This window comes from Scyliorhinus canicula, chromosome 1 (genome assembly GCF_902713615.1).
Source record: "Scyliorhinus canicula chromosome 1, sScyCan1.1, whole genome shotgun sequence".
NCBI lineage: Eukaryota > Metazoa > Chordata > Chondrichthyes > Carcharhiniformes > Scyliorhinidae > Scyliorhinus > Scyliorhinus canicula.
Window position 1 is genome coordinate 221,924,686 of NC_052146.1, and position 22,262 is coordinate 221,946,947.

Consider the following 22,262-nt stretch of genomic DNA (forward strand, 5'->3'; position numbering starts at 1 on the left):
GTGGTCAATCACAGGCTCAGCGGAGATTGAAGCCTCTTGATCAGAGCAATGGTGGGGGAGGGCAGTAAACTGGTCTGACATACTCTGATCAGATATAATTTTTAGGGAGAGGTAATGGCCCAAAGGTATTGTCACTAGACTAGTAACCCCTGGATCGAATCCCACCAGGGCAGATGGTGAAATTTGAATTCAATAAAAATCTGGAATTAAAAGTCTAAAGATGATCGTGCAACCATTGTTGATTGTCATAAAAAACCATCTGGTTCACTAATGTCCTTTAGGAAAAGAAATCTGTCATCCTACCTGATCTGGCCTACACTTGACTCCAGATCCACCACAATGTGGTTGACTCTTAAATGCCCTCAGGATGGCAATAACTGCCGGCCTAGCCAGGGACGAATTTTTAAAATACAGTAGTAATGCCAAAGAGCAGCACTTCAGAACTTTGTGTAGCCATAACAGAAACATCTTTCGATGAAAGACTGAGAATTTAGAGCCAGGTTTGAGAAAAGATCTAGATTTGTCCATATCGTTTCCACAGCTCACCAAAAAGAGGAGCAGCACGGTAGCCTTGTGGATAGCACAATTGCTTCACAGTCCAAAGATGTGCAGGTTAGGTGGATAAATTGCCCTTAGTGTCCAAAATTGCCCTTAGTGTTGGGTGGGGTTACTGGGTAATGGGGATACGGTGGAGGTGTTGACCTTGGGTAGGGTGCTCTTTCCAAGAGCCGGTGCAGACTCGATGGGCCGAATGGCCTCCTTCTGCACTGTAAATTATATGATAAAAGCAGAATTGTACAGTTTATTCCAATTTAGTGCAGTGCAGAAACACATCTTCATTTCCAGAGGAATAAATGAAATTGAAGCCAAGTTTGAAAAAAAAATATCCATGTCCAAGTGATGGGGAAACAGTGGCTATGGTAAAATTATTGGATTCATAATCCAGAGGCCCAGGTTAATGTTACAGGGACAGAGGTTCAAATCCCACATGGCAACTGGTGGCCATAATTTAAATTTAATTCAAGAATTTAAATTGAACTAATTGATACATTTAATGATTTGAAATCAAAGGTTATTCTCAGTTGTGGTGACCATGACCCTATTGATTGCTGCAAAAACTAATCTAGTTCACTCAACGTTCTTTAGGGAAGAAGTCTGCCATTCTTAACTGGTCTGACCAACATGTGACTATAGATTCAGCAATGTAGTTGACTCTTAACTGTTCTCTAAAACAGCCCACCAAACTGTGTCAGGTCAAATATCCTTTATCTGTAAATCCAAAAACATCTAAAACCATACTTTTTGTGGAACCGATCGACCTTTAGCATGGGAAGGCTAGTTTGTCTGCACCGTTTATCTTGTGATTTTTGTGGTAAATATGTAAAGGAGAAACTTTGTACATATATCCCTGTATTATTATTCAGTGATACATTTCCTTTTCTAGCCATTTTATTTATGTTACACTATAGCTAGCTATTTGCTCGGCCTTTGTAATGCAAGTTTATATTCAATATCCAAAAACAGATTTAATCTGAAATCAGAAATGCAATCTGCCCCGAGGGTTTCGGATAAAGATGTCATGGACAAGAGAGGGTCAATTTAAACTGCTCTGACTTCCCCACTCTCTACCCATTTGTAAACAGAAAAGATGTATTTTATTCTGATTTTCTCAACCCTTAAACTTGGAAATGTTCCAACACTATTAATAGCTTGCACAGCAAACGTGACGCAAGATGAAAATAAAAGGTGTGTTAATTGTTACACACACACACATATATACGAGAGGGGTTATGCAATGGCCATCCATTTTTACATACATAATAAATGGGGAATAAGGAAAATGGAAGAGGGTTCAGGGTACAACCACAATGAAAATACAAGTATTTGTTTTACATGCGTCCAGAGCGCAGAATCAGAAATCAACTGGAATGTTTATTCCGAGGGGAGGATGGCTGATTTAGAATTCTCAGTCTTCCCAGAGCTGAGATTTGCGTAACAGGAGGCAGAAGGCACGCAAAGTGGATTAGTCTGGTGGCACGAGTTCCGAGATTCCCGGAGTTAGTAAGTTTGATGACGGTCCAGGGTTTTTCTGCTGCCACTAATTTGAGGGTAGACAACACAGACTGTTGCCTGAAGTTCTGTTCACTTTGGAAGTCAAACAGGAACTGCCGGAATTCAGTTCCAACAGACTGCATCACGGTATAGCTTGGGGGAGGTCACGTAACATACTTCCTTAATGTTGGACATGTAGCCAAGCCTGGAATCTAGCGGTCCTTGTGTTTTTGGGAGATACTGGTGTTGGGTAAACTTAACTGCCGCTCTCTTTGTCAAACCACTATGTTAGGACTGTTAATGCTTCAACCATTAGCACTATTATGATTATGGGGGATTACAACTTGCAAAGTTTTTCCATTGTTCGGAGTTAGTAGGATAAGAATCCTCGTCCCCATGGCAACTGTTACTTTGCAAGGCATCAGGTGACTGGCTGAACCATTTTCAACAGCAGAGAAAAATAAACATTCATAAAACAGTCCAGCTGATGAATATATATTGGCCGGGATTCTCCAAGCCCACACCGTGGTCGGAGAATCGCCGGGGCTGCGGGAAAATCGCGCCATGCCGCTCTGGCGCCAGGCCGCTGATTCTCCGGTCGCCGGATAGAGAGCAAGCCCTTAGCTGTAATACATATTATTTCCGGTCGCTGGAGAATCGGCGCCAATCGCGCTGCTGAAATAGGCCCCCGCGGCAATTCTCAGCGGGCGACTGGCCAAACTCCTGCCGGCATGGTTCAGATCTGGTACCACCCGGCGGGAGCTTGGACCCACGGCCGCAGTGGCGGTCCTGGTGGTGGTGGTGGGGGGGCCTCAATGGTGGCCAGGCCCGCGATCGGGGGCCACTGCGATCTGGGGGGGGGACCTACCGTACTCCGCGCGGGCCCCCTGTGTGGCTCCGCCATGTCAGCGACGCCCTCATCGAAGTGGGCCGCCGCGCACATGCGCGGACCTGCTTGCGGCCGCTGCGCGCCTGCGCGGTCACGCAGTCTGGACAGCAGGACCCTGCCGGCAGCCAGAGCTGTGGGATGCAAGCCGGGGCCCTGCTAGCCTCCTGGAAAACGGAGAATCACCCCGGACTTTTAAGGAAAAAGTCCGGAGTGATTCTCGCCTGTTTTCCGGCAGGCGTGAGGACTTAGGCCCCAAAAGGGAGAATCCTGGCCTGTATCTTTCCCGTCTTGACTGTGACGAAGTATACTAAGCCTGTACAGTAAAAACACTCAAACAGATTGACTGCAGTGGTTCACAATTACCATCACCTTCTTGAAAGCAGTTAGGGTTAAGCAACAAATATTGGCCTTGCCTGCCACAGCATTCAATCCATCTGCCACAAGAGCAGGTTTTCATGCTGTATTGTGCATTTCAAATATCATTAAACATTCATTCACAGTGAACATGCCATATCGCTGGTGGGACAGCCTGTGATTCACCCACCCCGCCGTGACCTCAGCACTGCTTACCACCGTGCGCAGCATTTGCACTCTCTGCAGCTTAGAATAACTCGACAGCACAAATTGCATCAGATGAAAGAAAGTGGCAGCATCCAAATTCAGTGACACCTCACTGGAGAACTTATTAGGTGCAGTCATGGCCCACTGCGATGTACTCTATCACCGCTCTGACCCCACGACTTCTACCAAGGTGACCAATCTGACTTGGGAAGTGGTTGCAGTAGTGGTTAGAATGCCCATCAGGAGAGGTCAGTAACAAATTGCATGAAAAGGATGAATGATCCTCCATTTCTTCAGGGCAAGTCAAATATCCTGGGATGGATTCTCCGTTCCTGAGACTAAGGGCGCGATTCTCCCATATGGGGAGAAATCGTAAGGCTGGCGTCAAATCCGGGCGGGTTTGACGCCAGCCCCCCCCCCCCCCCCCCCCCCCTTCCCGACCGGGAACCGATTCTGGTCCCCAGTCGGGGCTAGCATCCCGACGCCGTAAACTCCGGCATCGCGGGCTTAACAAATTTCGTTAAGCCCGCTTGCCAGAGTTAGCGCCGGCTGACGCGTCATATGACGTCAGCCGCGCATGCGCGGATTGGAAGACTCCAACCCGCGCATGCGCGGATGACGTCATCGCGCATTTGCGCGAAACCCGCGCATGCGCGGGCCGGGATGCCCCTCAGCCACCCCGCGAATGGATACTGCGGGGCGGCGGAAGGACAAAGAGTGCGCGGGCATCGGGCCCGCTGCCCGCGATCGGTGCCCACCGATCACGGGCCCATGGCACCCTTGGCACGGCCGTGGTACTGCCGTGCCAATCGGTGCCATGGTTTTAAAAATCGACAGTTTACGGCCGTTTTTACGACCGGCCAGACCAGGTGTGTTTGCCGTTCGTAAAAACAGCCGTAAAGGGCTGGGAACTCGGCCCATCCATCAGCTGAGAATCGCTGCCGGCCGTAAAAAAACGGCGGCAGTGATTCGTATCGGGAGTCGGGCGTGTGGGGGGGGGGGGGGAGAGAATAGCGGGAGGGCGTCGGAACAGCGTGGCCGTAAAATTTTACGAGCCACGCTATTCTCCGCACCGTCTGGAGTGCGGAGAATCGCGCCCCAAGTGTTGACACTGGGGCAGAATTTGTGCACTTTCACGACAGCAACACTGGTGCCGAACCTGGACAGATTCAGCGACTGTGGAAGAGCTAGCAGTGGCGCCACAGTGGAACACAATAGATTCCAATGAAAAACGGTGCGGGACTCGCTGGGTCCGTCATCGGCACTCAGGAGTCTGTCAAGCTGCAGCCGTATATTGGATTGAATTTGTTTATTGTCGTGTACCATGGTACAGTGAAAAGTATTGTTCTGCATACAGTTCAGACAGGTCATTCTGTACATGAAAACAAAACATAGGGCAAACATATACAATAAAAATATATAGACACAAGCATCAGTTGAAGCATACACGAGTGTAGTACTACTCAGTAGAGAATATCCTAGAAATTACAATGCATTGGACCATTCGGTCCATTGGGTCTGCACTGGCCCTAGGAAAGAGCACCTACTTAAACCCACACCTCCACCCTATCCCCGTAATCCAGTAACCCCACCTAACCTTACTGGACACAAAGGGAATTTAGCATGGCCAATCCACCCAACAGGCACATCTTTGGGCTGTGGGAGGAAACCGGAATACCCGGAGGAAACCCATGCAGGAAGGGTTGGAAGAGTGAGTAAGTCGGGTGGGAGGGATCTTTGATTATGCTGCCCGCTTTCCCAAGGCAGTGGGAGGTGCAGACAGAGTTAATGGATGGGAGGCAGGTTCGCGTGATGGACTGTGGGCGGTGTTCACAACTCTGCAGTTTCCTGGGATGAGCTGTTGTCATACCAGGCTGTCATGCAGCCAGACAGGATTCTTTATAATAATAATAATCTTTATTGTCACAAGTAGGCTTACATTAACACTGCAATGAAGTTACTGGTAAAAACCCCTAGTGGCCACATCCCAGTGCCTGTTTGGGTACACAGAGGGAGAATTCAGAATGTCCAATTCACCTAACAAGCACACTTTTCAAGACTTGTGGGAAGAAACCGGAGTACTCGGATGAAACCCGGAGAATGTGCTCTTGATCATATGATTGCTATTGTTTCGAGTGGAAAATTAAAAAAATTCCAGACAGAGAGTTTGTTCGATGGCTCCACGCTATTTACCATTTACTGGACAAATGCTGCCTTGCTGATAGTGGCTATTTAAATATCGGTTTGAAAGATATACCAATTAAATGCAAACAACTTGCATTAAACATGAAAACCATATTTGTTACATACGGTGTATCTGTAAAAGTTGGTAAGAGTTAATGTGGACATGCCGAATTTCCTTCCCAGCGGGACACCCCAGGGCCATCCACCGAAGTGACTCTGGGAATGTCTGTTCGATGCGACCGATCCAAATCCCCTCTTCCTGTCAGCCCATCATCTCCAGCTTGACAGGCCGAAGAGGGTGCCCCAAAGCAGGGCACCAAAAGCAGGCTGAGGTCACCAGGCCTTAGTACTCCAATGGACACCTTCCAAAATCCTCACAGACAACAGGGCGCAGCAGTCAATAGACTGCCTCCATCTCTGCTGTGACTGCCGGAGAGGCACTAAAACGAATCAGCAAGGTAAGGAAATGAAAAATATGTAGCTGTACAACGTGGGCATGGGCATGAAACACATGTATATATCGTTCAGAAATGTAAATACACTGGCAATCATTTTACGTCTCCTCTTCTTTATGCCTCCTTCTTATAACGAATTGTGTTGTCAGTCACGTGAGAAACCTTGGGTACTGCAAAAACTAATAGGAATAGTCTCTGACCTGGACCTCTCGCTGTGTAGTGCATTACCATCTAACCACAGCAAGCGCTCTGTTTCACCATCACTGACCATATCAGTAACACCTAAATCTTAAATGTAAAGTGCGGTTCTTGCAAGAACCCCATTCCCATGCATCCTGGGTCCCCACCTGTACAGTCTATGCTCCACTAAGGACACTGCTGATTTCATAGAATCCTTACAATGCAGAATGAGACCACTCAGTCCATCAAGTCTGCACCGAACCTCCAAAAGGGCACCCCACCCAGGCCCATGCCTTCAACCTATCCCTGCAACCCAGTAACCCCTCCTAATCTTTTTTTTGCTGGTGCAGACTCGATGGGCTGAATGGCCTCCTTCTGCACTGAATATTCTCTGAACCCAGATGATCGACTGCCGACAGCTTTACCCATGCGACTGGATTTTCTGCTTTTCAGCTGAGGTGCTGGGATCATCATGCACTTCAAGTTCTGCAGTTGCATACTACTTTGGTCAATTTGAAGGCTGTGCTTGAGGGGTTAAACCTCATCGCCACTTTGAGGGTTCAGTGTTGCTTGAATGGGCATAATTGCTTCTCTTGCCTGTCTTTTCCAGACCTCACAATGTAGGGTCAGGTGGCGGTGTTTGAACTAACAGAGGCTCTTAAAACTAGCAGTTAACTTGAAGTTTGGGCTCAAAATGCACTCAATATTAGAATCAGGAGAACTTAAAATAGTAGAAGAAAAAGGGACAACAGATGGTCAGCGACAAACCTTTATAAAGGCCTTGAGGCAGCTGACTGCTCAGGAACCATCTTTCCAACAGTGTGATATTAATGAACTCATGTGATGTATACCTGCAAAACCCAGCAGGAAAGGTTGGTGCTTCTTCATTCTCTGATCCTCCACAAGCCAACAACATGCCTATAGGCTCAGCACTGAAACATATCCAAGGGCATGAAATTGTGGTACCAGCCCATTAAACATACCAAAAGAATTTATGGCCTGTCCAAGTCAATTCTAAAATAAATTTTAGCTGCATTACAAGAACAAGAGGTCAGAGTCTCAGGAAAGGGGTAGCAAATTTAAAACAGAGATGAGGAGAAACTACTTCTCCAAAGTGTCGTGAATCTGTAGAATTTGCTACCCCAGATGGATGCTGGGACAGTGAGTAAATTCAAGGAGAAGTTAGATAGATTTTTTATTATAATCGATTGAAGGGTTACAGAGAACTGGCAGGATGGTGGAAATGAGGCCACGACGAGATCAGTCACGATCATATCGAATGGTGGAGCAGACCCGAGGGGCTAAATTGTCTATTCCTGCTCCTTGTTCTCATGTTCTAAGAGAGTACTATTCTGTCTTATTCCACTTTCCAGCTCTTGGTCTGTAGTCCTACAGGTAACAGTACCTCAAGTGCAAATCTGGTGTTCTTGATTAATATGGGGATTCGGGATTATGGGGAGAAGGCAGAAGAATGGGGCTGAGGAACATATCAGCAATGATTGAATGGCGGAGCAGATTCAATGGGCCGAACGGTCTAATTATGCTCCAATATCTTATGGTCTTAAGTCTTAATAACCATCAAATAGCCACACTACCACTGAAAAGTAACATGTACAGATGTGAGATCTCATTTCTTTGGATCTTAGATTTTTTAAATTCTCTGATGGGATGCGAGCATCATTTGATGTCTATCCCTAATTACCTTGAACTGGGTGGCTTACTAGGCCATTTCAAAGGGAAGTTAAAAGTCAACCAACATTGCTGTGGATCTGGAGTAACATGCAGACCTGACCAGGTAGTGATGGCAGATTTCCTTCCCTAAAGGACATTAGCGAACCTGATGGATTCTTACAACCATTGATGAGAGTTTCATGGTCACCATTACTGAGACTAGCTTTCAATTGCAGATTTTAGTCATTAAATTTGAATTCCACCAGCTGCCATAGTAGGATTTGAACCTATGTTTCCAGAGCTGGAACACTGGACTACTAGTCCAGTGGTATTACCACTCTGCCACTTATCACTTTCTCTTTGCCTCTTATTTATTTCAATTTCTGTGCCTGATTTCACACTGAATTCAATAACAATTTTTAAAATAAATTTAGAGTACCCAATTTGTTTATCCAATTAAGGGGCAATTTAGCATGGCCCATCCACCTATGCTGCACATCTTTGGGTTGTGGGGGCGAGATCCATGCAGACTAGGGGAGAATGTGCAAACTCCACACAGACAGTGATCTGGGTCTGGGATTGAATCTGGGTCCTCGGTGCAGTGAGGCAGCAGTGCTAACCACTGAATTCAATATTCTAACAGGCATTCCCTAGGACAGACGCGACACTGCTCATTAACAATTCTTCAGTCGGATTACACAATTGCTTGCTCTGTTCATACAGATCTCAAGTCCTCTGCAGAGGGCACTGTGCTGTTTGGATCTCGAGAAAATTCAATGGAAAGCCTAGGGGCAATTATAAACATTTAATGAATGGCTGGCATAATTTGCCCAACAGGAGCAAAACCTAGCCCATCTAATTTAAAAATTGAAGAGGAAAACTGTAAGCAGAGTAAAAAGCAAACAAGAGTTCTAAAATAATCTAGGCGGGAGGGCGATATGATGGCAATACCCTGGTACTGTGAAGGCTCTGAACTTGTATGAATAAAGGTGCTTTTGTTTATGTATTAATTTCAGAAGAAAAACAGGAATTCATTAGTTTTTCTAGAGGGTTACTTAGACCGTGGTTCAACAATATCCATGGAATGATTCCATCATAGTTCACTGCTTTCAAGAAAGCAGGTGGTATAGTAAACTTAAGGGATAAAACATAGTGATGCCCTTTTAGTATACTTGTTGGTGTTCACCAGAGTGTGGAGATTGGCAGTCACTTGCACCTTTCTCTGAAATATACAAGACTATATATTTTATTATGGGAAAGGAGGTACACTTAGAATAAGAAAGCAGAATAACACATAACTCACTTAAATTCTAAATCTTTAATCAAAGAATGGCAAAATATCTAACAGTTAATTCTTTGCATGTGAAAATGCAACACATTCTTTCATGGTCAATACTATGGTTGACTTTAGTATTGCCTTGATATATATTTTCACACATTTTGTTGAAAACATCAGATGTGGAAACTGCTATAATTCTTTAATACTGCACACTTTGTTGTCATAGAATTGTTTGCTAAGATGCAGGCTAGATGTTCGTATAGCCTCCGATACAGGCTGGGAAATTTCGGCTCAGTGCTGATTAAATATAAAACGTCAACAGCATTCAAGAAAATATATTGGATTGTTATCATTTAGGTTACATTAAAGCCAATTTGCTCAGGTTTCTGATCTAAAAATAAAGTGCATACTATACGAAGGAAACCTATTAGATAAACATAATTTTCATGTTTTAATTACCTCACTTAAATTTTTAAAAATAAATTTAGAGTACCCAATTAATTTTTTCCAATTAAGGGGCAATTTAACGTGACCAATCCACCTACCCTGCACATGGGGCAAAACCCACGTAAACACAGGGAGAATGTGCAAACTCCACAGGGACAGTGACCCAGAGCCGGGATCAATCCTGGGACCTCGGCGCCATGTGATTGCAGTGCGAACCTCTCGCTTAAGTTTCATGAGTCAATATTTTTAAAGAATCAACACCAGACAGATTTTAAAACTTATTTTGCCCCAAATAAAGATAAAATTTGATCCTTCAGACATAAATGCGTCCACTGGTTCAGGGAAAAACACAAACCTTACATCAGAGCACCTTCATTTGAATACAAATTATGATCAGATGTGCAATGACTTTTGTTTCTCTTGACATCTATTTATTCAGGAAAATAAAAAGTAATCCAACTATCTATTTAGCTGATGATGGAGCAAGACATTTATAAATATTTTGTAATGGCCAAGTGTGTGGTGAAGTTATTCCCATCAGTTTAATGAAAAGACCCAACTTCATTCAAGTTACAGATAAAACAACTTGACAGCTGGATAATCAGTTAAATCAAATATTCATTAAAATATCACAAGTATGTAGATCATCCACAACAAAATATTCTTCCTTTCCTCAGTTAAAATTCACAGGCTTTAATTTCTAAAGACATTAAATACAGCCCAAGTCAGCATAGGTCTATTCAGAACTTTTGTTAGAAGAAAAAAGAGGCTAACTTATCCAAAGTCTTAAATGACCCATTGTGTGAGTCACACAAAATAGGGATGTACCTGCTTCAAACCCTGTTCTACACTGTTATCAAACCATAGTCATGTGTCAGTCGGGATGCTCTAGCAGGTTCAAACCTTATTAGACGGCGGGATAGGGGTGGTGAAGGAGGTAGATGGGAAAGAAGGGAATAAAATGATCCAGGATTCCCATTCATGAACTATTCCCGAGTGAGTGCTCAACAGTAGATGTGGAAAGGAAGTGTTAATGGATAGCAGGTAAAAACAGGATCACCTTTGATGTTGAATATCCTACCAGAAACAACTGCTACACATGAAGAATCGCACTTCAACAAAGTGCAAGAAAGTTAACAGATCAAAATATCAGCGACTGTCTTCAAGAAAAAAAAAAGAAAGAGAGGCAAAAAGCAGCTGCAGCCCACCATTTTCTGCAACCTAGGGGTTTGTATGCATTTTGTTTCTGTTCGTTCAACGTGAGATACCAGCGACCTGTGGATTCTTTGGAATGGGGTTGTATGCGGGTAATAAATGCTGATATCAACGTGGAATCCAAGTGATAAATTCTTTTGGCCTTCATAACATTCAAGTAACAATCATTGTCCCTTCCTGTATCTGGTGACTCCAGTTTAGTGACAAATAATCTCCAGATCACCTTTGTTAATTTTGAAAAAAATAGTAAAGTACTCAAGCGTAGAATTTTTGTTCATCAGGCCCATGGACCTGTTGCTGCTGTGCCTGTCCAATACTTGCCACAGATACATCTGTCCATGACAGTATCAGTACCACACTCCTTGTGGAGACGATGTCCTGTCTTCACATTGAGCATACCCTTCCCATCATGCTGTCTGGCACTACCACCAAGTTAAATGAAATAAATTTTGAACAGATCTAGCAACTCAAGACTGGGCATGAGACGCTGTGGGCCATCAGCGGCAGCAGAATTGTACTCGAGCACAATAAGTAACCTTATGGTCCAGCATATCCCGTACTCTACCATGACCACCAAACCAGGGAATCAACCTTGGTTCAATTAAGGATCAGAAGGGCATGCCAGGAGCAGCATCAGGCATACCTAAAAATAAGCTGTCAATTTATGTTCTCTGATGACCGCACAATTTTCAGCACATTCAAGATTCCTCAAATACTGAAGCAGTCCATGTCTAAATGCAACAAGAACTGGACAACATCGAGATTGACAAGTGGCAAGTAACATTCACGCTACACAAGTGCCAAACAATAATTATTTCTGACGAGAGAATCTAACTATTTCCCCTCGATGTTCAATGGCATTACTAATGCTGAATCCCCAACTACCCATATAAATACTGTGTCTACAAGAGCAGGTCAGAAGCTGTGAATCTTGTAGCAAGTAACTCTCCAAAGCCTGTCCACAATCTTCAAGGCACAAGTCAGGAGTCTAATGGAACACCACTCCTTGCCTGGATGAGTGCAGCTTCAACAACACTCAAGAAGCTCGACAGCACCCAGGACAAAGCAGCGCGTTCGATTGGCACCCCTTCCACAAACATTCACTCCTTCCACCACTGACGCACAGCAGCAGCAGTGTGTACATTTACAAGATGTACTTCAGGAACTCACCAAGGCCACTTGGGCAGCACCTTCCAAACATGTGGCACTACCATCTAGAAGGACAAGGGCAGCAGATACGTGGGAACGTCACAACATGGAAGTTCCCCTCCATACATCATCTTGACTTGGACCTATTACCATTCCTTCACTGTCACTAGATCAAAATCCTGGACTCCCTCCCTAACTGTGGGTGTACCTATACCACATGGACTGTAGCGGTTCAAGAAGGTAGCTCACCACTACCTTCTCAAGAGCAATTAGGGATGGGCAATGAATGTTGGCCTAGCCAGCGAAACCCACATGCCTTGAATAAAAAATATATATGTTGGTGGAACTGCATGTGTACATTATCAGGCAAAGATAGGATTTGACTTGACACCCAAATTCCCTAACATTCACTGCCTGTGTCATTTGTGGAAAATGTGCATCAGCTTCTGCACAACCATACTTCAGATCCAGTTCCCATTCCAGAAGGAAAATTGAAAGATTAAGATCACAGAATCAGAGAATTCCTACAGTGCAGGAGGCCATTTGACCCATCGAGTCTGCACCAACCCTCTGTAAGAGCACCCTATCTAGACACGTAACCCTGTAACCCCACCTAACCTTTGGACACTAATGAGCAATTTAGCATGGCCAATCCACCTAATCTGCTCATCTTTGGATCGTGGGAGGAAACTGGAGCACCCGGAGGAAACCCACGCAGACACGGGGAGAACGTGCAAACTCCACACAGAGTCAAAATCAAACCCAGGCCCCTGGCACTGAGGTAACAGTGTTAACCACTGTGCCCCATGCCACCCATTTTTTGGAGGAGGTTCTTGATGGAAAATTTGGAAACCCCTAATCCCACATGCCAATCGTAAATTGCGAAGGAGGACCATTTTTCCTGCTTGTTGTGTAACCCTGGCATTGCTTTGTGTGATTCTTCCATCGCTACACTGACTACACAGACTGTAGCAAATCTCGTTCCCTTCAATGTGATCACTCTGCATCTCAGTTTTTGGCCGGTCCAAAAATGCCCTCATTTTGAATCAAAGTTACCCTCCTGTGCAATTTGATCCAAAGACAAGCTGGTACACTGTTTAATAGAACCATTTCCAATCTCCTTGGCTTGTTTTTTTTTTAATAAACAATTTTATTGAGGTAGTTTTTGGCTTTATAACAGTTACAGACATCATCAGAAAGATAAGCAAAAAAGGCAAAAATGTGCAAACATCCACGTACTTTCAATACTTCCATAGTAACATATTGCACAAGCCCGCTCCCCTCCCACCGGTACTACCCGCCATATTTTCCCTCCTACTCTACTCTACCCCCCCTCCTCCCCACCCCCCTGCTGACGCTCACTCTCCCGCAAAGAAGTCAATAAATGGTTGCCACCTCCGGGTGAACCCCTGCACAGATCCCCTCAAGGCGAACTTAATTTTTTCCATCCCCAGGAAACTCGACATGTCCGCAAGCCACCACTCAGTCTTCGGGGGCTTTGAGTCCCTCCACGCCAATAATATTCGTCGCCGGGCTATCAGGGAAGCAAAGGCCAAAACATCGCCTCTTTCTCCCCCTGGACGCCCGGGTCTTCTGAAACCCCAAAAATTGCCACCGCTGGACTCATCACCACCTTTGTTTTTAGCACCTGGGACATGACCCCCGCAAATCCCTCCCAGTACCCCCTCTGCTCAGGGCATGCCCAAAACATGTGAACATGGTTCGCTGGTCCTCCCGCGCACCTAGCGCATTTGTCCTCTATCCCGAAAAATTTGCTCATCCGAGCCACCGTCATATGGGCCCGGTGAACGACCTTAAATTGGATCAGCCCGAGCCTAGCACATGTCGCGGTCGAATTTACCCTACTCAGGGCCTCTGCCCACAGCCCATCCTCCATTTCCCCGCCTAGCTCCTCCTCCCATTTAAGTTTCAGTTCCTCTGTCTGGGACCCTTCCTCCCTCATAAGCACCTTATATATACCCGAGACTCTGCCCTCCCCTTCTTCCCTCCTAGAGACTATTCTGTCGAGGATCCCCATTGGCGGGAGGTGTGGGAAAGATGGGACCTGTCTACGAACAAAGTCCCGCAACTGTAGGTATCTAAAATCATTTCCCCTTACAAACCCAAATTTCTCCTCCAAGCTCCTCAAACTCGCGAAGCTCCCTTCCAGGAACATATCACCCACCCTTCCCGCCCCTGCTCGCCGCCATACTCGGAACCCCCCATCCATACTGCCGGGGGGCAAACCGATGGGTGTCGCAGATTGGCGCCCAGACAGACGCCCCCATCTCCCCCACATGCCTCCTCCACTGGCCCCATATCCGCAGGGTCGCCACCACTACCGGGCTGGTGGTGTACTTGGCCGGCGGCAGCGGTAGAGGAGCCGTGACCAGGGCTTCCAAGCTGGAGCCCCTGCACGAAGCCGCCTCCACCCGCTCCCAAATAGACCCCGTACCCACCATCCACTTCCTTATCATAACGATGTTGGCCGCCCAGTAATAATTGATCAGACTCGGCAAAGCCAGCCCTCCCTCGCTGCGGTTCCTCTCCAACATTGCCATCTTCCCCCGCGGGGATTTTCCCGCCCAGACAAAGCTCATGATCAGCCCGTTAACTCTTTTGAAGAAGGACTGTGGGATAAAGATCGGGAGGCACTGAAAAATAAACAAAAATCGAGGGAGGATTGTCATCTTTATAGTCTGCACCCTCCCTGCCAGCGACAGCGGGAGTGCATCCCATCTCCGAAACTCTCCCTTCATTTGCTCCACCACCCTGGCCAAATTTAACTTATGCAGCCTGCCCCAGTCTCGTGCCACCTGGATTCCCAAATACCGGAAATTTTCCTCAACCAGCCTAAACGGTAGCCCTCTCAATCTGTTCTCCTGGCCCCTTGCCTGGACCACAAACATTTCACTCTTGACCGTATTTAATTTGTATCCTGAGAACTGGCCGAACTTCCTCAGCATTCCCAGTATAGTTCCCATCCCGGCCACTGGGTCCGACATGTACAGGAGCAGTTCGTCTGCATAAAGAGAAACCCTGTGTTCAACCCCGCCCCTCACCATCCCCTTCCAACCCTCTGCGGCTCTCAGCGCAATCGCCAGCGGCTCTATGGCCAGCGCAAACAGCAGCGGGGAGAGCGGGCAGCCCTGTCTGGTCCCTCGGTACAACCTAAAGTACTCCGACACTTCTCTGTTAGTCCTGACGCTGGCCCTCGGGGCCTGATATAACAATTTGATCCAATCCACCAATCCCTCCCCGAACCCAAACCGTCCGAGCACCTCCCATAGATAGTCCCACTCCACCCGGTCAAAGGCCTTCTCGGCGTTGGCTTGTTTTTTTAAATAAAAGGATAATGTTTTAAATCTGATTAAAATCTGCCCTTGCCCAACCCCCTCAGACACCGATTGTCCTCTTTAGTTGCTGCCGGTGGTAGGGGGGGTTCACATGGTTTCAGCAGCAATTGCAACAGGAGCTCGAGTTGCGGAGGGCGAAGCTGCTGTTTCCCGATGGACTCAGGGGACTGACTGCCTGACGGAGCCCATGGCATCGCAGAACCCCCCGCCCGCCACCCGCTGGGGGCAAATCAACCCCCAAAAGATTGTTTGGACTTCTTATACACCTATTAAAACTGTTCCCATCTAGGGATAGTGATTACCATTCTACCGTTCCCACCACCGCCCAGTCCTCCGAACATTACGCGTTACACCACTAATCACTATTTCTAGATATGAGGAAGTATTGTATCACAGGGTACGGTCTGTGATCTAGGGATTGTGAGCATCATGCCACAAGACACTGTCCTCTATCTAGGAAGACAGATTGCTATGCAACATTGCCGCTTCCCTGTAATGTTTCAGCCTTAAGGTCGTCTTTGGATTCTATTTTTATGAGGTTGTGCAAAGCTGCAATTTTCAGATAATTCAGGTTTTCTATATTAAGGAGTATGGTAAATAGAGGGAGAATGAGGAATTTGAATTTGGCTGTATTCTTGCATTGTGAAAAGAACCATAAGACTAGTGTTTCTGCTTTGTGCATAAAAGGAACCAACCGCAGGACATTTTGATTACTATACCTATTCATTCTGGAGTTCTTTGACTGAAACTTGCCAACTAACTGCACAAGTCTATTTCTACACTCATCAAATGCAAGGCTCTGACTTATATTACAACAAAACACTGGTCTAAAAACAAAAATTAAATTCAGAGCAGCATTCCTACAAAGTCTATCTGTTAATTCATTAGCCTACAATAGATTAGAGTAAACCACAGAAAGAGCTATAACCTTTTGAAGTTAGTATTGGCACGAAGTGTACAAGTGGATGTGCAGTACCTGATTGTTACTGTTTGAGGTGAATGAACTTCCGAACGCTGGGCCACCACTGGAACCAGCTTGAGTTGATGAGAAGGGGTCAAAAGCTGCCAAGTTAGTTGTCGCGTTCTGTGCTTTTCCGCCAGGTGCCAAGGGTACACTTTCTGAAATCATCTGAGAAGTAAAAGGAAGATTTTTTTGCACCATTAACATGGGGTAAAACACCATTAAACTACGTTAAATAGTCTAGCCCTTATTTTGTTCTGCATCTTTGCAGTATTTGAAATAATTGTTGTGCACCCTTTTTACCAATCAAGTCCGAACCACAGCAACTCATGTGAACCATGTCATGCGTACTTTACAACAAGGATGACCTTTGGTAAGTTTGGTGAACAGTTTTGTCATTGACGAGAATTACATTCCTCTAGTTTCCTATGCTTGTTTTTTTTCTGCCTCATGAGCCACCCAAATTGGCAGCAAATTGATGGCTTTTTCCTAATCCCAGACTTATATCTTCCTGTTCCTTGGTAGAGCATGTTGGACTTCAATACATAATACTTTGCATCAATATTTTTCTCATTTGTCATATGTGTGAAAATATTCTTTCATAGGATCTACAAATTGGCCAATGAATAGGGGCGGCACAGTGGTGCAGTGGTTAGCACTGCTGCATCACGCCGCTGTGGGCCCGGGTTCGATCCCCGCCCTGGGTCATTAACCGTGTGGAGCTTGCACATTTTTCTGTGTTTGCGTGGGTCTCACCCCCACAACCCAAAGATGTGCAGGCTAGATGAAATAGCCACACTAAATTGGTCCTTAATTGGAAAAGAAAAGAATTGGGTGCTCTAAATTTTTTATTTTTTTTTTTAAAATGGCCAATGGATACTCTGGTATTTTCATCATGCTTTTGTTCATACAAGGCAACCATTTTTGACATGACTAAAGCTTACGAAAATACTATGGAACAAAACCTCATACTTAGAACCACTTCGGAATACGTCGACAAGATAGCTGCATTTTAATTGCTAGCTAAAATGTTAGGACTTGTAGCCAAACTGGTAAATAATGATAGTCAGCTAACAATGCCAGAACAGATACTGGAATTTTATGCCTACGTAGCAGGTGGGGGAGAAGAGCGGCAAAATAAAATTGGGTGCCATAGGAACAGGGGCAAAGCCATCACCTACCAACCCCAAAGGTTGGTCGGACATCGAGGGGGAGGGGGGCAGACGGACAGATTTGGGGGGGGGGGGGGAGATCAGATGGGCAGGAGCCATGGGGAGCGGTGAGCATCATGGGGAGCAGGCAGCGATGGGTGAAGAGGGCTTTGAAAAATGACTGCCAGTCAACATAAAAAAGGGAAGCCAAAGTCTCTTCTGCAGGCACATAAATAGTCAGAGGGTGGTAAAAGGAGTAGGGCCAATTCTGGACCAAAAAGGGGATTTACACATGGAGGAAAGGGTAAGTCTGACGTGTTAAATGAATATTTTGCAGCCACCTTTACCAAGGAAGATGCTACCTGGGCCATGGTGACAGAGGAGAAAACGCATCATTAGAAGGGTTCAAAATTGATAAGGAAGAGCTATTGGATGAAGTGTCAGCCGTTAAAGTTGACAAGACACTGGGGCGTAACGTGATGCATGCAATGATATTGAAGGAAGTGAGAGTGAGAATTGCAAGGGCACTGATCATAACCTTTTAGCCTTCCTAGACTTAGTGGAGGTGCCAGAGGACTGGAGAATTGCAAACATTATGGCCTTTGAACAGAAAAGGTTACAAGGATAAGCCAAATACTCAAAGACCAGTCAGTTAAACTGCAATGGCGGAGAAACTTCAAGAAACAATTATTCGGGATAGAATTAACAATCACTTGGAAAAATGTGGGTTTATTAGGAAGAGCCTAAGGAAAATAATGTTCAACTAACTTGCTGGAGTTTTTTGGAAGATGTAACAGAGAGAGCTGATGAGGGTGATGCTGTTGATGTGGTGTACATGGACTTTCAAAGGACATTTGATAAAGTGCCACACAACAGACCGGTGAGAAAGGTTATAGCTCATGGAATAAAAGTAACAGTGGGAATGTAATGTAACAATAATCTTTATTGCTTTATTGTCACAGGTAGGCATACATTACAATGAAGTTACTGTGAAAAGCCCCTCGTCGCCAGATTCCGGTACACAGAGGGAGAGTTCAGAATGTCCAAATTACCAAACAGAACGTCTTTCGGGACTAGTGGGTCCCGAAAGCTGGCTTGTAATGGAGAACAAGGCCAGCAGCATGGGTTCAATTCACATACCAGCCTCCCCTAACAGGCGCAGGAATGTGGCGACTAGGGGCTTTTCACAGTAACTTCATTTGAAGCCTACTTGTGACAATAAGCTATTTTCATTTCATTTTCATTTCAAGATGGATTGGCAAAATTGGGACTGTTCTCTTTGGGGAGAAGAAGGCCAAGAGGAAATTTGATAGCGATATTCAAAATCACGAGGGGGCTGTGGAGTTTGCACATTCTCCCCATGTCTGCATGGGTTTCACCCCCCCACCCCCCAACCCAAAGATATACAGGTTAAGTGGATTGGCCATGCTAAATTGTCCCTGAATTGGAAGAAAAAAATAATTGGGTACTCTAAATTTATTTTTAAAAATGAGAAATAATACAACTTTTAAATTAAGTTACTGAGACCAAATTAACATAGAGAGTGAAAACTTCAAGTGAAGCAATAACAGTGGTTTGCTGTCTCTCAGGTGAAGAACTTAAGACAAAAAATTTTTTTTATATGTTACACGGTTAAGGGCATCAACGTAAATAACAAAAAGCAAGCAGCCATAAGAATCTTATAAGAACCTGTTTCAAGAGGAATAAAAGCAAACAAGTCTATTTTAAATTACCCTTCAACACAATTAGGTAATTTTTAAAAGAGCTAAATAAAAATTAACATTTCCTCCTGTGCGTATTATTGTAACTGTTCTGACAGCCATACAAACTCGGCAAGTCCAAACTAGAGAAATTCATGTCCATGACTGGGGGAAAAAAAATCCAAAACAAGAGTTTGCAACTTCTTCAAAACTCCCACATTCGTGGAGGATGAATGAATCAGGAACATAGTGCATTCTGGGCACTTCCAAGTATTCAGAGTATATAAAAACATAACTTGAGTGAAGAACTTCAGGTATAAAAAAGCCAGCATTACCACCACAATATAAGAAGAAACTGCTCACCTCCACATAGTCTGCTGGAACAAGTCCAGTCATTCCCTGAGCATTTGTTGCTTCACACCATCCACCACCGACATCCTGAAAGTATGAACCAAACACTTCAGTTAAAAAAACTAATGGCACAGATAGCGTTTCATTTTTATTCTTACCTTGAGTGTCTCGCTCAAGTGTAGGAAGTGGGTTTAATGCAAGAGACCTTTAAGCTTTAACAAGTCTCTGCAGCCAGAAAATGTGGATAAGCCAGGAAGCTTATGCTATTTCCTGCAGTTTGTAAATTTCTAACAGTTCCATAAAGAAGACAAAAGTGTGGGAGGGAGAATCCAATTTACTGTTTCAATTTTCTCATTTAATCTATTTCTTGGCACATGTAGGTGAAAATATGAACTGCTGAGGCAGTTCGGTCCACAGCATTTGCTTAACTGGTCTCAAAACAGCCCTTTACTATCATGTTACAACACAACATTTCCACTGAACCTTAAATTGCAAACAAGCCAGATGACAAAGAATATTCCAGTTAATTTGAGTACCAGTGTGGGTTGTCCAGATGTCCCAGCTGGTTAAAAAAACTGAACTATACAGGTCAGACCAGGAAGATCCCAGGATTGGCCCTTAATCTGTGCTGAACTGCTGATGGAAAATAGGGACAGAATAATTTACCTCAAGTATGCAGTTTTTTATACTTAACCACAGCACTGATAGAAATACGCCTACGTTATTGTATCAGACCTGCAAAGTTTCCATCCCAAACTAAATGACTTCCAGATTTAAACATCTTTGGCACAGTGTTTTACATGTCTAAGTTATATAACTTGGCACACAATCATTCAAGCTGCAGATAAGCCAACTGCCTCCACTGCTGAAAAATTAAGGTTTCACAAATTTAAGCTGCATCTCTGAGTAATGCTACTGCACCACAGAGTGATGATACACAGATTCGGTCCACATTGCCGAGTTCCCAGTTTCGACAAGTCTACTTTTGGGCAGCAGCATCTAGAAGACTGGAAGTTTGCTACTGGAAATGGAAAATAATTCTCAAGATAATCTTGTTCATCATCTAGCAAGTAGCTTAGCATTAACTGGAGTGTTAAACTGTTACCCTGACCTGACAAAACTCGTGAGAAGATATGGTGACATTAGTCCAAAAGGGAGGGGGGTTTTCTGGAAGAAAAAGGAAATCGGAATTAAATTAAACCCTGCTGAACCAGATTGTGCCACGTGGATGTCAGACAATGACTATCTCTCAAAAATAGAACATAATCACCTTCCCATGATAGGTTTAAAATTTGAAAGGAAATTAGGAATGCAAAGAGAGGACATGAAAAACAATATTAGCAAGATCAAGGAAAACCCAGAGAGGTTTAATAAATACATAAAATGCACAAGGATAACAAAGAATAGAGACCAAAAAGGTCATTTGTGTGCAGAATCAAAAGGCTTGGTCAATGTTTTTAAATAATTTATTTTCCTCTGTCTTCACATAAGTGACACTACAGACATTGCAGTCAAGGGGAGGAGTGTGAAATATTAGATGGATTAAAATCCGGGGAGGCACGGTGGCATAGTGGTTAGCACTACTGCCTCACAACTCCAGAGACCCGCGTTCAATTCCGGCCTCGGGTGACTGTCTGTGTGGAGATTCCCCCCATGTCTACATGGGTTTCCTCCGACACTCCAAAGATGTGCAGGTTAGGTGGATTGGCCATGCTAAATTGTCCATTAGCATTCAAACGGTTAGGTGGGGTTACTGGGTTAGGGGGATAGGGTAGAGGTCTGGGCTTAAGTAGGGTGCTCTTTCCAAGGGCCGGTGCAGACTCGATGGGCCAAATGGCCTCCTTCTGCACTGTAAATTCTATGATTCTATGATATGAAAATGGCTAAAGAAGAAACATGAAGGGGTTTGACATCTCTGAAAATTGGATGAAATGTTTCCCAGGCTGCTGAGAGAAGCAAGGGAAGGAAAAAATAAAATGGAGGCTCTGAGCATAATTTTCCAATCTTCTCAAGCTACAGCACTTGTTACTGTTGTACAAAAATGAATAAAACGGAGCTATTACGGGTCAGTCAGCCTAACAGGGGTGGTAGCAAATTATAAGACAAAAAGAAGGGAGGGTATAGACTGCCATTTAGAAAGATAAGGATTTACTAAAGACAGTCAGCATGGATTTGTTACGGGAATGTTGTGTCTGACTAACATGAATGAGTTTTGAAGTGACAAGGAAGGTCGAAGGCAGCAGTTTAGTTGATTATAATCTACATATACTCTAACAGGGCCAAGTCCCACATGATAAACTGGTCAAAAAATTAAGAATCTACGGGATCCAAAAGAGGGATTCAAAATTGGCTCATTGGCAGGAAACAAAGTGTAACTGCCAAGGGTATTTCTGTGACTGAAAGGCTGTTTCCAGTGGAGTTACACATGGCTCAGGACTAAGTCTCTTGTTTTTTTATGTGCATGTATATATAAATAATTAAAACCGAAATGAAGAGAAGATAAAAAAATTGGTTAGGTGGTGGACAGTAAGGAAGAACGCTGTAGTCTGCAGGTAGGTACGAAAGTGACAAATGGATTTCAACCGAGAGAAGTGTGACAAAATGCATTCCGGGAGCGAAAACGAGGCAAAGGAAGGCATAATAAATGGTAGGATATCAAGA

The 22,262-nt window shown here is 44.6% G+C and overlaps 1 protein-coding gene across 4 annotated transcripts in view; it reads right to left on the reverse strand.

The window, feature by feature from the left end:
- snx9b (sorting nexin 9b) overlaps positions 1 to 22,262 on the reverse strand; it is a 179,085-nt gene that overhangs the window by 112,531 nt on the left and 44,292 nt on the right. For all 4 annotated transcript variants that reach the window (XM_038808277.1, XM_038808302.1, XM_038808283.1 and 1 more), the window contains 2 exons: positions 19,614 to 19,688; positions 16,415 to 16,567 (listed from right to left, as the gene is read on the reverse strand). In XM_038808277.1, coding sequence (XP_038664205.1) covers positions 16,415 to 16,567; positions 19,614 to 19,688 — 228 coding nt within the window. The remainder of the gene's footprint in view (positions 1 to 16,414; positions 16,568 to 19,613; positions 19,689 to 22,262) is intronic.